Source organism: Hemiscyllium ocellatum, chromosome 7, assembly GCF_020745735.1.
Source record: "Hemiscyllium ocellatum isolate sHemOce1 chromosome 7, sHemOce1.pat.X.cur, whole genome shotgun sequence".
NCBI classification, from domain to species: Eukaryota; Metazoa; Chordata; class Chondrichthyes; order Orectolobiformes; family Hemiscylliidae; genus Hemiscyllium; species Hemiscyllium ocellatum.
Window position 1 is genome coordinate 66782172 of NC_083407.1, and position 14166 is coordinate 66796337.

The following is a 14166-nucleotide window of genomic DNA, read 5'->3' on the forward strand; positions in this document are numbered from 1 at the left end:
CTAAGGGAGCAAAGGGCAGAAAGTTTGGATGGAAAGAGGTTGGAATGGGTAAGAAGGGCAAAGAAATTAAGGCGGCCAATGTCCCATCGACAATTTGATTTAGGGTCAGTTAGACTCGCAACATCAGCTCTTTTCTCTCCTTACAGATGCTGCCAGACCTGCTGAGATTTTCCAGCATTTTCTCTTTTGGTTCTGTTTCTTCCTCTCCTGCTGATCCAACCAGTACTTCACCAACACATTCATTCAATTGGCAGAACTGGTCATTGCCCTCAACAATTTCTCCTTTGAATACTCCCATTTCCTTCAAACCAAGGAGGTAGCCATGGGCACCCACATGGGTCCCAGCTATGCCTGTCTCTTCGTCGGATATGTGGAACAGTCCATCTTCCTCAGTTACACCGGCACCATTCTCCACCTTTTCCTCAGCTATTTTAATGACTGCATTGGCATCACCTTGTGCTCCCACGTGGAGGTTAAACAGTTCATCAACTTCACAAATACCTTCCACCCTGACGTCAAGTTCACCTGGACCATCTCAGACACCTCCCTCCCCTTCCTGGTCACCTCTGTCTCCATCTCCACTGACCGACTCAACATGGACATCTACTTCAAACCCACCGACTACAACTGGACTATACCTCCTCTCAGCACCCACTCCTGTAAAAATGCTTTCCTTTACTCCCAATTCCTCTGCCGTATCTGCTCCCAGGAGGAGCAATTGCAGCCCAGAACATCCCAGGTGGCCTCCTACTTCAAAGACCACAATTTCCCCTCCCATATGATCAACAATGCCCTCCAGCGCATCTCCTCCGCTCACCAAACCTCCACCCTTGAATCCCACCCCCCCGCTCCAACCGCAACAAGGATGGAACCCTCCTGGTCCTCACCTTCCACCCTACTAATCCCTGGAGAGAGTGCATTATCCTCTGCCATTTCTGCCACCTACAGTCAGACCCTATCACCAAAGATATATTTCCCTCCCTACCCCATATGCTTTCCGTAAAGATCATTCTATCCACAACTCCCTTGTTAGATCCACGTCCCCAACCAACCTCCACTCCCAGCACCTTCTCTTACCACCATGCACACACCTCCTCCTCACGTCTGTCCAAGGCCCCACAGGATCCTTCCATGTCCAGGAGAGATTTTCCTGCACATCCAAACACCTCATCTACTGTGTCTATTGCTCTCCATGTGGTCTCCTCTACATTGCGGTCACAGGATGCCAACTCACAATGTTTTGGAGAACATGTCTGGGACAATGCACCAAACAACCCTATCACCCCGTGACCGACTACTTCAACTCCTCCTCTCACTCCGCCAAGGACATACAAGTTCGGGATCTCCTCCATTGCCAAATCCAAGCCACCTGATGACTGGAGGAAGAACACATCATCTTCTGGCTTGGGACCCTCCAATCACACAGCAACAACGTTGACTTCATCAGTTTCCTCATGTCCCCTTCCTCATCTCAGATCCAACCCTCCAACTTGGCACCGCCCTCTTGATTTGTCCTACCTGTCCATCTTCCTTCCCACCTCACCATCACCCTCCAGCTGCATCTACCTATTGTCTTCCCAGCTACCTTCTTCCCATGCGCACCCTCCTATTTATCTCTCAGACCCCTTTCCACCACATTCCTGATGAAAGGCTTATGCCTGAAACATTGACTCTCCTGCTCCTTGGATGCTGCCTGACCTGTTGTGCTTTTCCAGCATCATACGTTTTGACTCTGATCTCCAGCATCTGCAGTCCTCATTCTCTCTCATAAGGTCTGAACTGAAAACAGAAAATACCAGAGAACCCAACAGGTCTGGCAGCATCTGAGGAATAGGAAATATAGTCGAGACCTGTTTTTTGGCCTAGTACCTTCAGAAAGTATGCAAATGGCCACAGCCAATGATCCATAAGTAAATGTCATTCCACAAAACCTTACAATTAATATTGGATGAAACTTACCTGTGCAAGCAGCAGATTAATGGAGAATAAATGCGGTAACTGCTTAAATTTCTTACTCAAAAGCATAACAGCAACAGACCAAACCTGTATAAAAGAACAAAGTTGTGTAAGTTAATCAAATTGCAATTATAATTGCCAAACATATGATTCAAAATAAAACTTTGAATCAGCGCAGAATTAAAGCTTTTTTTGAGTGGTAATTCTAATTAATTTATAAATAACGATGTTGTTCATTGCATTGTTCATGGTAAATCAGAGGTTATGCTTAATTATGACAGATTTAACTACTGCGAAGTATTGTAAAAAGGAAAATCCTGGGGCTAATTCGCAGCTTCTTACTCTACACAATAATGATTAAAATAAATGAAACTGAACAGAAAGGTGGAGTTTACTGCCTCCAGATGCCTTAGATTGGAACTTGCTTTTACAAAACTCCTTGCGGAGGTGCCAGATTATCAAGGTCAGAAGAAAACAACAAATACTGCTTTATTTTCCTTTCTTATTTCATTTTTAACAATGGTCATCTTCATCATTAGTTTCCACAGATGACCAGTTGCAATCTCTCATTGTTCTAGATAAATGAAATTTGAGTCAGTCAAGAGAGTGATACCTAAACTTAATTGATTGTGGCACTCTCTGATGTTACACACAATGTAAATAAAAAGGTTTTATTTCACAATCACAATGGACTGATATTATTCATTTTAGTTTGATAAATGCTATGTTTGATAAAGATCAACAAATTTTATAGAATACATTTTAAAATGCATCATTCAGTTGCTGAGCAGGTTTTCTGAGTAATCTGGGCCAAAGGTTTAGAGTACAAAGTCTAGCTGTGTGAATAACCAAATCTTGATGAAAGTCAGGAGCAAGACTGTATGTGTTCCCATAGCATTAGCAGGTACAGGATAAGCACCAGTGAGGCATCTAAGTATGTGTGGTGGTCAAATGCAAACAGAGGAAGAAAGTGTGGTATCAGTTGAGCAAATACAATTTTAATGCAACTTCTGCATAGCTGGAATTCTTATTGTAGCTGTGTCCTTACTTTGTTTTAGTGAAGATCTCTGGTGCTGACTACTGCTGGGATAGCTTGCTCCTTCAAGTGGCTGAGCTCTGAAGTGCAATTTTCTAGGATCTATTAAATGTAGAGTTAGTAAGACAAGCAATCTGGAGTCAAGCTAGTCGGTGTTTATTGGGGAGAAGATCTAAAAATAGCTAAAGGAGGAGTTAGATAGTAGGAAGAGAAGTTGTGGCAATGGGGAAAGTTATGGGTGTGTGGAAAGCAGTATGAACTGGGGCTGACTACCTTGTCAAGCATGGATCTTACACAGAAAATGATTGATATGATTTTCAGGAACTTACAACACAGCAGAAGTAGGGTTCTGAATTGACAGAATTATTTAATGTTGTAGCGGTTAATCCTTTTTATAGATTTATACTAAAAATTAAGTTTGCCTATCACAATCGAATAGTGATACCACTCTTGTCTTCAAATCTGAGGGATCCATTTCTCCTTCAGACACCGAAGTACATATTTCAGATGACATCTCAATGCAGTACTGATTGATTATAGTACTGCCACAGGGGACATCTTTTGGTAAGATACTAACTTATTGATTTAGATAATTTTGAGAGATGTACTGGAACAGAAATTGTTGAAACACTATTCAAAGCTGAACTGCTCAGAGTTCGCAGAAACAGCCCTCAGTGACTGCTTACGTTATGTTGATACCTAGCAGTAACAATACTGTACACTGTTAAAATACAAACGAGACAGCCCAAACAATAAACGGAAATAGCAAGCTCACTGTCTATGTGCCACAGACGTCCCTAACTCAATTGCTGTGGAATCCATGTCTCTTAACAAAATATTCAGTTTATTTCTGTGTTAACTGGAGTCAGTTACTCCAGACCCTTCAATTTGTTTTAAGAAATTGCATAGTCACATGATCATTCCAGTGTTCAAGCTAATAAAGCTTCCCCTCACCCAAAGCTTAGCAGTAAATAGCTAGTCAAACGTCATAGGTGTGATGGCTCTGTTAAAAACAATTGTAAAATATAGCTGGTGCAACAAGTATGCGTACTCATCTCAAGAAAAGATTATTTTTGAATGATGTCACCCTCAATTTTCTACATTCCACAGAATAGAGGGACAGGCTATTCAATCTTTTGCTGAAAATGTGTTGCTGGTTAAAGCGCAGCAGGTCAGGCTGCATCCAAGGAACAGGAAATTCGACGTTTAGGGCATAAGCCCTTCATCAGGAAGGGCTTATGCCCGAAACGTCGAATTTCCTGTTCCTTGGATGCTGCCTGACCTGCTGCGCTTTAACCAGCAACACATTTTCAGTTCTGATCTCCAGCATCTGCAGTCCTCACTTTTTACTATTCAATCTTTTGTCAAACTTTCATCCCAGGAATTAGTTTGGTGAACCTTTGTTACATTCCCTTTATGGTAATTAAATATTTCCACATGTAAGGACACCAAAATGGCACACAAAGCTAGCAGATAATTGGTTTATAACAATATTTATGCACTTTTATATTTGGTAATTATGAGAAGTGGAATTATCGGTGTTAAGGGTCATTGATATGGCTTAGGAATGATGCTGGTCTCTGTCAGAACAGGATTGAGCGCTCCGGAGTCAGATAGTACTACTTCATGTTGTTGGAGTTTGGAAGCATCACTATCAAAAAGGATGATTTTCAGTGAATTATTGATATTTTCAATATACAGTACATAACTTGCCATAAGTTGAAGTACAAGTCAACCAACATCTCAAAATATACACCAAAATCATAATGAATTAACCTCAACTTTAACATCAAAAACTCAACTTTTTTCAACAATAGTGAGAACACTGCATGCTAAATCAAATATTTAACATTAGAAATGAATGTTTTTACAGAAACGGTATACTAACCAGAAAAACGAGGGTGACTATGCTTATGTCAAAGCTGATGCTCTGAATGGCAGATTGTAACACCTGTGTGTGCATAGATGGAATTGTCAAAAGCCAAGCAGACACATACATAATGGGAGCAGATACAAATGTATTTATCACCATCCCAGGAGTCACCTATAAAATAATTTTATATATAAGTTATTGACAAATAGTGATGTAGACACAGAAAAAAAATGAACAAGTTGTGATTATCTAAATGAGTGCTTCCTCTAAGCTTTCTAGGACTTACGGTCTCATAATCTGTACTTAGAACAGAGAACAGTACAGGACAGTAACAGGCCCTTCAGCCCATATGTCTGTGCTGACCATGGTGCCATTCTAAACTAATCCCATCTGCCTGAACATGGTCCATATCGCTGTATTCCCTGCCTGTTCATGTATTTGTCTAACTGCTTCTCAAATATTGCTACGGTATCAACTTCCACTGAAAAGAAATATGGTTTTGCATGGAAAACGTTAATGAGTTATTCAACAGTGTTCATACTAAATTTACTGAGGCTTGAATTATTTGGAAGAATCATAAAAAAGCTGAATACATAATTTAAAAGAGTTTCAACTCATACATACCCTCTCAATAAATCCTGTAAAAAAAACTCTTCCTATTTTAAATTTAGAATGGGAGACTAATTCTTGATGTACTTACAATTTCAATTTCCATATTGTATTGACTTGCATATATAGCTACACTTGGTGCTGTTGGAAAAATGCCATAGAAAAATGCATAGTTTGAGAGGCTGGTATAGTTAGCTTCAGTATTACCATTGTCTAGTAATTCCACCATTTCACGGCTGATGAGGGGAAGTACCAACCTATGAATTTTAAAACATATATTTTATTACAAATTAAATGAAACAATAAATCATATTAGTCTGTTCAGAAAATTGAAAAAAATTTCAAATTTATCACATGAAATTATTAACGTAAATTTCTAAAGATTGCTAAATCCAAACTACTCAATTAATCACCCAATTTTTTGCTATGAAAGTAATCACAACCTTGTCACAAGGTTGACAGCCATGGTTCCCAACAGAGAGAAGGGTAAGAAAAATTAAGTATAAGTCAAGGCATTATGTAATGAACTGCCACATGAATATTATTGGGAGAACAAAGTCTGTGCTGTGTTACATATTTGAAGTATAGAAGAAACAGGTGAGAGATTAGTTGAGAAATCCCCATAAAAAAATAGAGACTAAAGTTTGCAATGTAGAATGAATTTAAAAGCTACTGTGAAAAGCACATCATCATGTATCAGACAATAAGTGTTTTTCTTTCAAGTCGGAGGGAGATGGCAAATGTTCCTCATATATGGGAAAAGTGTTGGAACACTGCTGTGTTGGTTATCACATCTAAATTTAGTTTTTCACTATGTTTATGCAAGATTTCTCTTATGCAAAACTGAAAGCGAGCACGAAAGAGAATATTCCAGCCAGAACACATGAATTCAAAGGCAGGGTAAGTAAAAGCAATCACTAAACTAAACGAAAGTGTAGAAGAATGAACGGGCACAAAGGCAGAGTAGACATAAGGGAATTCGATGAATACTTCATAATGTGTTATTGTTATAATCAAAAGAATGAATGGTAAAGAGAAAGAAAACATACAAGATAGAATTAGTGAGAAGACAAAACAGAGCGCATTTCTGCTCAAAGCAAGGAGACTTTAAGACAGAAACATATGCTGCAATCAAGATTTATTAGATGAATCTTATCTTGTGATTCACTTTCTTTAGAACTTCAACATCTTAAAATTTCTGAGCTTCCTAAATCTTTTTTTCAAAAGCTCTTTAACATTCCCCTGTGTGAACAAGCAAGAGAGAAGTTCAACAGAAGCAAGAGTAAACCTGCAATAGGGAGTGTAAAATGCATGAGAGAATTTACCGGGCCGCATGGTGGCTTAGTGGTTAGCACTGCTGCCTCACAGCGCTAAGGACCTCCTGTGTGTCCTCTTAGAGTCCAAAGAAGTGCAGTTTAGGTGGACTGGCCATGCTACATTGCCCATAATGTCCAGAGATGTGCATGTTAGGATGTGCAGGGTTATAGAGATAGGGTGGGGTGGGGCGTTAGGGGTCTGGATCTGCCTCAATGCTCTTTGGAGTGATTGAATAATACAGAAAGCACTAGAGTGCATCTTCTCAGGAAAGTGAGAGAGAGTGACAGGATGAGAGAAAAATCATGATGTTCACAGAAAAACAAAATGTTCGAGACAAGTATAGTTCTCGATAGGAACTGAGAGATGATGGGGAATGGAGGAAATATATCAAGATTAAATGCAAGATCAGAGCTGAAAATGTGTTGCTGGAAAAGCGCAGCAGGTCAAGCAGCATCCAGGGAACAGGAATTCGACGTTTCGGGCATAAGCCCTTCATCAGGAATGAGGAAAGTGTGTCCAGCAGGCTAAGATAAAAGGTAGGGAGGAGGGGCGATTGAGATGTGATAGGTGGAAGGAGGTCAAGGTGAGAGTGATAGGCCGGCCTAGGGCTTAAGAGATGGGATAAGGGAACAAGGGAAAAAGAAGACAACAAAATGGAAAGGTGGTAGAAGAAAGAACAAGAATACCATAGCGAGCAATGAGAAAGTGCAAATGAATGAAAAGGAAGAGCAGAACAAGCAAAGCAACATGAGTAAATCAGAGAGGAAGAGAAAACCAAAATGCATGAATAAGAATGCATCACATAGGAAAAAACATGATTCAGGATGGGTATGCAGAACTGTAAAGAAATAATGTGTACAAAGAAGACCACACATAAGCAAGTATAGGTAGGTGAAAGAAAGAAAATATATGTCAGACAGACCAGCACATGAATGCAAGGTAGTGGAAAAGAGCAAAAAGGACAGTGAACAAGTACAGATGTGAAAGTGTATAGCGTGAGAGTGAGAACACATGTGACTGGACAGGAGCATTTTTCAAATTCTTGAACTGCACACAGGGACTGCTGGATGGAGGGTAATTGCATCTACTGTTAAGGGATTATTGAACTCAAATTCCAGCATGTACCAATTTGAGAACATTACTTGGGTCTCTGGATTATTAGAGACAATAACATTTGACTATCACCTCTCCTGAGGTGAGTGATATAACACTGTCAAGAATTAAGTAATGACCCTCCAGTGATGGACACCTCATTAATTAATTTGGTGCCACTGCTTAAGAAGAGTGGTAAGTACAAGCGATGGAACTATAGACCAGTGAGCCTGATGTCAGTGGTGGGTAAGTTGTTGGAGGGAATCCTGAGGGACAAGATGCACATGTATTTGGAAAGGCAAAGACTGATTAGGGATAGTCAACACGGCTTTGTGTGTGGGAAATCGTGTCTCACAAACTTGATCGAGTTTTTTGAAGAAGTAACAAAGAGGATTGATGAGGGCAGAGCAGTAGACATGATCTACATGGACTTCAGTAAAGGCATTCGACAAGGTTCCTCATGGGAGACTGATTAGCAAGGTTAGATCTCATGGAATACAGGGAAAACTAGCCATTTGGATACAGAATTGGCTCAAAGGGAGAAGACAGAGGATGGTGGTGGAGGATTGTTTTTCAGACTGGAGGCCTGTGACCAGTGGAATGCCACAAATGCTGGGTCCACTACGCTTCATCATTTACATAAATGATTTGGATGTGAGCATAATAGCTATAGTTAGTAAGTTTGCAGATGACACCAAAATTGGAACGTTGTGGACGGTTAAGAAGGTTACCTCAGATTACAACGGGATCTTGATCAGATGGGCCAATGGGCTGAGAAATGGCAGATGGAGTTTAATGTAGGTAAATGTGAGGTTCTGCATTTTGGGAAAGCAAATCTTAGCAGGACTTATACACTTAATGGTAAGGTCCTAGGGAGCGTTGCTGAACAAAGAGCAACACTTGGAGTGCAGGTTCATAGCTCCTTGAAAGTGGAGTCGCAGGGAGATAGGATAGTGAAGAATGTGTTTGGTTTGCTTTCCTTTATTGGTCAGAGTATTGAGTACAGGAGTTGGGAGGTCATGTTGCAGCTGTACAGATCGTTGGTTAGGCCACTTTTGGAATACTGGTGCAATTCTGGTCTCCTTCCTATCAGAAGGATGTTGAGAAACTTGAAAGGATTCAGAAAACATTTACAAGGATGTTGCCAGGGTTAGAGGATTTGAGCTATAGAGAGAGATTGATTGGCTGGGGCTGTTTTCCCTGGAATGTCGGAGGCTGAGGGGTGAACTGATAGAAGTTTATAAAATTATGAGGGTCATGGATAGGATAAATAGACAAAGTCTCTTCCCTGGATAAGGGAGTCCAGAACTAGAGGGCATAGGTTTAGGATGAGAGGGGAAAGATTGAAAAGGGACCCAAGGGGCAACTTTTTCATGCAGAGGGTGGTACGTGTATGGAATGAGCTGCCAGAGGAAGTGGTGGAAACTGGTACAATTGCAACATTTAAGAGGCATTTGGATGGGTATATGAATAGGGAGGGTTTGGAGGGATATGAGCCAGGTGCGGGCAGGTGGGTCTAGACTGGGTTGAGATATCTGGGTCGGCATGGGCGTATTGGACCGAAGGGTTTGTCGATGTGCTGTGCATCTCTACTGAGAATGCAGGGCTGGCTGTCCACTGGGAAGGAAATCTTATTTCAGAAGGCTGCAGATGGTCACTTATCAAAGCCTTCACAGATCTTCCATAACAATGAAAATTTCCATTTGTGAATTTGCCTCACACTGAGCCTTCAAATCCATGCCAGGTTGAAACTTCGAAGAGGGTGATGGTGATGCGGGGATCCAAAAGTGACTTTATTTTCATGATATTTTATTCTCCGCAAACCTGCCTCACCTTGCCTGTAAAAATGTTTGTCTCCGTAATTATGCAACTTACAAGAATAAATTAATCTGTCCTTGAGGCTCATACTTGTTGCCTTTGAACCCCTGCCATACCACCTCTTTTCAGGAGGCCATGCCATATCTTGTGACACTCGAGTACTTGACAGACAGGTTAGATTAGATTAGATTACTTACCTATGGAAACAGGCTCTTCGGCCCAACAAGTCCACACCGACCCGCCGAAGCGCAACCCACCCATTCCCCTACATTTACCCCTTTACCTAACACTATGGGCAATTTAGCATGGCCAATTCACCTGATCTGCACATCTTTGGACTGTGGGAGGAAACCGGAGCACCCGGAGGAAACCCACGCAGACACGGGGAGAATGTGCAAACTCCACACACTCAGCCACCTGAGTCAGGAATTGAACCTGGGTCTCTGGCGCTGTGAGGCAGCAGTGCTAACCACTGTGCCACCGTGCCGCCCAAACAAGTCTTTCCCCAGATCAAGGACCGATTGGTAGCCAGCTCTTCTGTACTCAGCAGCTCCAACAGTCAGGCAGTGGCTGTTGCTAGTACTGATACTGGTACTACACCCAACCAAGGTTTCAGATTGGGGAGGAATCCCAGCAGGGTTGAAGCATGGTGGAAAGGGGGTTGCAGGCGAGCGAGGGTTGGCAGCAAGGGCAGAACTCCCCTTTATGATGCTAGGCTTCTTATTCAGGCATCAAGTGCTTTTGAATGCAGGATCCCAGCAGGCAGTCCATAAGCAGATTTGAGATTTCTGCTGTGCTCCCCACATGATAAATCTTCAATCTGCCACTCCAAAGACATTAGCAACAATGAGAAGGGCTTTAATTTCTCCTCAAGGTCTTGTTTTGTGGCAGGATGGGAAAATTTACCAGCGCCCTCCCATCATGAACCTAATGAGGGTGGAGGCAGGATGGTGATAGGGTCTCTACCCATCATCCTGCTAGCTGATTAAACCCCAAAATCACCAGAAAGGAGGGAACTAGGTTCTGTCTCATGTATGAAAATACCATGCTGTTGATTCTGAATACTTTCTCTGTGCCTTTGCCCATGTTCTTCTCATATGCACCAAGAGCTGTTCACCGAGAGGAAAATTCTGTCAGTTTGGAATTGTCCTGTGTTGCTTCTCTATTTCTCCTCCCTCTTCTAATCCTGTAGGTGATCACTTCCTACTTTGAACAAAGTATATTTTTTCTCCATTATGTCTCTAGTTCAGTCAGTCACTGATCCTTTTTCCAGTAAAAAAAAAGTTGTGAAAATTTTCTGATTTTGCAAGTGGAATCCCAATATTTAAAAGGACTTAACTCCCATATAAAATAGACAGAGTAGAAAATTTAAATTGTAAGAATCAGCCACTAATTGCACTTATAACACATCAGACAGCAAGATTTTTCTACTTACAGTTTGGCTGTGATCAGCAGAATAATTGCAACAAATGAATTTTTTTTCAGTTTCTTGATTTGTCCCACCATTGTAAGTCCAAGATAAAAGAGAGCTGAACCACTGAAAGAGCTTGCCAGACCATCCAGAAATTCTCCAATAATCACCGGAATCTTTCGTTCAAAGATAAAATTCCCACAAATTCCAACAATGACCATAAAAACAATTGGGTTTTTAAAAACCTGTAACAATACCAGTGCAACAGTCTTCAGTTTGCTTTGTTCAGTGTTCATATTTTCCCTCCATTTTTGTATTTCACAGAAGATGAAACCAATTGGATTTAATAACATCAGTGAGATGGGTGCCACCAAGTAAATGTACTGAAGGTATTCCGGATATGTATCTCTGTATAGAGCTTCAACTGAAACACACATAAAACCATTAGGTTACCACAACAGAAATGTTAATTCCCTGGTATTTCAAGATTTATCTGATTTATCTTGCATTGTAATACATAATACATAATAGCATAGCGTGAATAGGTTTGTGACAAACTAAGTGTAAATCTCAATTGCCTCTGCTGTTAATTTGCTGTTTTGCCATCCTATCTTTACAGTCACTATTCTGCTTAACTACTTGCTATCCAATCACTTTTAACACCCTTCTCCCCCCAAAAAATGTATTTTCCTCCAACCTGACTAATATCATTTTGGTATGGCCCCGTGTTTTAACTATGACTATAAGAGACAAAACTAGTTGGAAAATGGCACATAACTGGTTTAACCTTCCATCAAATCTTCTGAATTACATCAAAATCTTTTATTTATATTGTATTCTTTGATGTATTCTGTTATCTATCCTGACATGGTTTCCAGGAACGCTATCAAATCAAATGAGACGTTAAGAAATTTGAGAATGTGACGGATGGACCACATTTGCTAAAGGGGTGAAGGGCTGGGAATGATGCACATAGTCAGAGAAATAGAGACAGGTGACCAAAAGCTTGGTTGATTTTAACAAATATCTTAAATGGAGGAGAGTGAGGCGGGAAGACGGAGCATTTTCAGGAGAGGGACTTGAAACCTGGAGTTTCAGTAACTCGTGACAAATGAAGCGATCAGGAAAAGTAGGGTTAATCTAGCAATACTCAGCCTCAACTTTCTCTGTTAAAAATGCCCACTGCTACAGGATAAATAAATACAATCGCTGGGGATTTTTTTCAGAAATAATCAGCTGTCTCATTAAACCATTCTCTTGTGTCCCCTCCACACACCTCCAGCTGGGAAGATTGAAACTATCCATTCAGCTGCCCACCTGACTCACCTTTTATAGAAAATCTCCTCCAGCCCTCTACCCTCCAAGAAGTCTCCATTTCTTTGACTATGGTCTCTTGTGCATCTTTCCCTGCCCTTCATCCCATTAGCAAAAAAGTGTCTTCGGTGTTTCATCCATCACATTCTCAAATTGCATCAGACTCGCTCCTCATACCTCTTAACCTTCTCTTCTTTGATATTTTCCTCAACACCAAGTTTATGGTTACCGTTCTTACTAACTACACTTTCTTCCAATTATACATCTTGAACCACTATAGGATTTTCTCTGTTACTATTTAATGCAAGCAAACAACAAAATTCTCATACTGCACTTTCCAAAGTAAACTTTTGTAACCTTGTGGTTATTTTACATTGCTAAGTGGGTAACGTAAAACTAAAGGTGTACCATTCTGTATAAATTCATGGAACTTGATAATACTTGGGCTTTCTGTACCCAACTTCAACACTCAAAGTCAAAAAGCAACTATCACAAAGAACATTTAAACTATTGTCTTGATATTATGGCCGATGTTGATTACTCAACCAACATCTCTGAAAAAGAATAACGTTATCATACTGTTTTGGAAAATTGCCTGCAGTTCTGCTTGTATTTATCATAACATTACTGCATAGCAAACATACTTTATTACCTCATATTTCCTTATTTAGTTCAATGTCAATTTTTGAATATGTTATTATGAAATAATTTGGGATATTTCCCTAATTTAAAGGTGCTTTATAAATGCGCGGTGTTATTGAACGAACAGTGGTATTTTCATCCTTCTCAAAGTGATGAACTTTTGGATTTGAGAACCCGCAAAGGAGAAATATTTGATATTTATTCTTTTTGCATAAATCCATTGAAAGAGGTTTCTGAGAAAGCCTCTCCCTTGGCTTTAAAGGCTTATTGATATTCCCTTAAGTCACTTCTCACAATAATCCTCCTTATAATCTAGGCAACAGTACTTCTATTTATACCTAATGATCATAACATGCAGAAACTGTATAAATCCATAACAAAAAAATAAGTAAAGAAAACAAGATCTTATCATTGAAACAAACAAGTAATCTAGACAAGTTTAAGGGATTCACAAGTGCAACATTCAGTTTGACCTGTTAAAATAGTCATCCGAACAGAAAGAATTATAGCCCCTAGTAGTTAGCTTGAGCTGTGCAAGCTGCTAGAGACAACTGAGCTGGCTTCAGAGTAGTGTGTTTTTTTGAAGCAACTTAATCTGCTTACAAAAAAATGCTAAAAGGTTGTAGAATAGCACAAGTAGCAGCCTTAGGAGGAGTATGGCACATAAAAGGAAGGTAGCAGATTGAACAAGTTCAAATGGATGACAGACTGAAACTAGTAGAATCCTGTATGACAACTAAATTGGCCCACTGTTTAAACTGCCTCTCCACTCCAGTATTAGGGCTTGTGATTTGTTTTACTGAGCTCTGGATGATACTTATTCTCAATGGGCTGCATGATCCCATTTAGATTATTCACCAAATCTCATAAGCAGTTTGTACATCAATGGCATTGTCTTAATTATTGGACCTCCTGCTACATTCTATTTAAATATAGGGTTCCACGTAGATTTTGGCAATCTCTGTTCATATATTTTTCTGCGTTTAGATGTCAGTTTCCCAGAAGCAAAGAATGCATTCATGATGGTACTGCACTTTAAAAAAAAATGAAGCATGGGATGATTCCACACTGGTTACATATGCAATCCCACCCAATGAC

The 14166-nt window shown here is 40.3% G+C and overlaps 1 protein-coding gene across 3 annotated transcripts in view; it reads right to left on the reverse strand.

Moving 5' to 3' along the window:
* The window catches only part of gpr155a (G protein-coupled receptor 155a), a 61460-nt gene that overhangs the window by 25785 nt on the left and 21509 nt on the right, over window positions 1-14166 (reverse strand). For all 3 annotated transcript variants that reach the window (XM_060827317.1, XM_060827316.1, XM_060827318.1), the window contains 4 exons: window positions 11137-11536; window positions 5566-5731; window positions 4881-5036; window positions 1960-2043 (listed from right to left, as the gene is read on the reverse strand). In XM_060827317.1, coding sequence (XP_060683300.1) covers window positions 1960-2043; window positions 4881-5036; window positions 5566-5731; window positions 11137-11536 — 806 coding nt within the window. The remainder of the gene's footprint in view (window positions 1-1959; window positions 2044-4880; window positions 5037-5565; window positions 5732-11136; window positions 11537-14166) is intronic.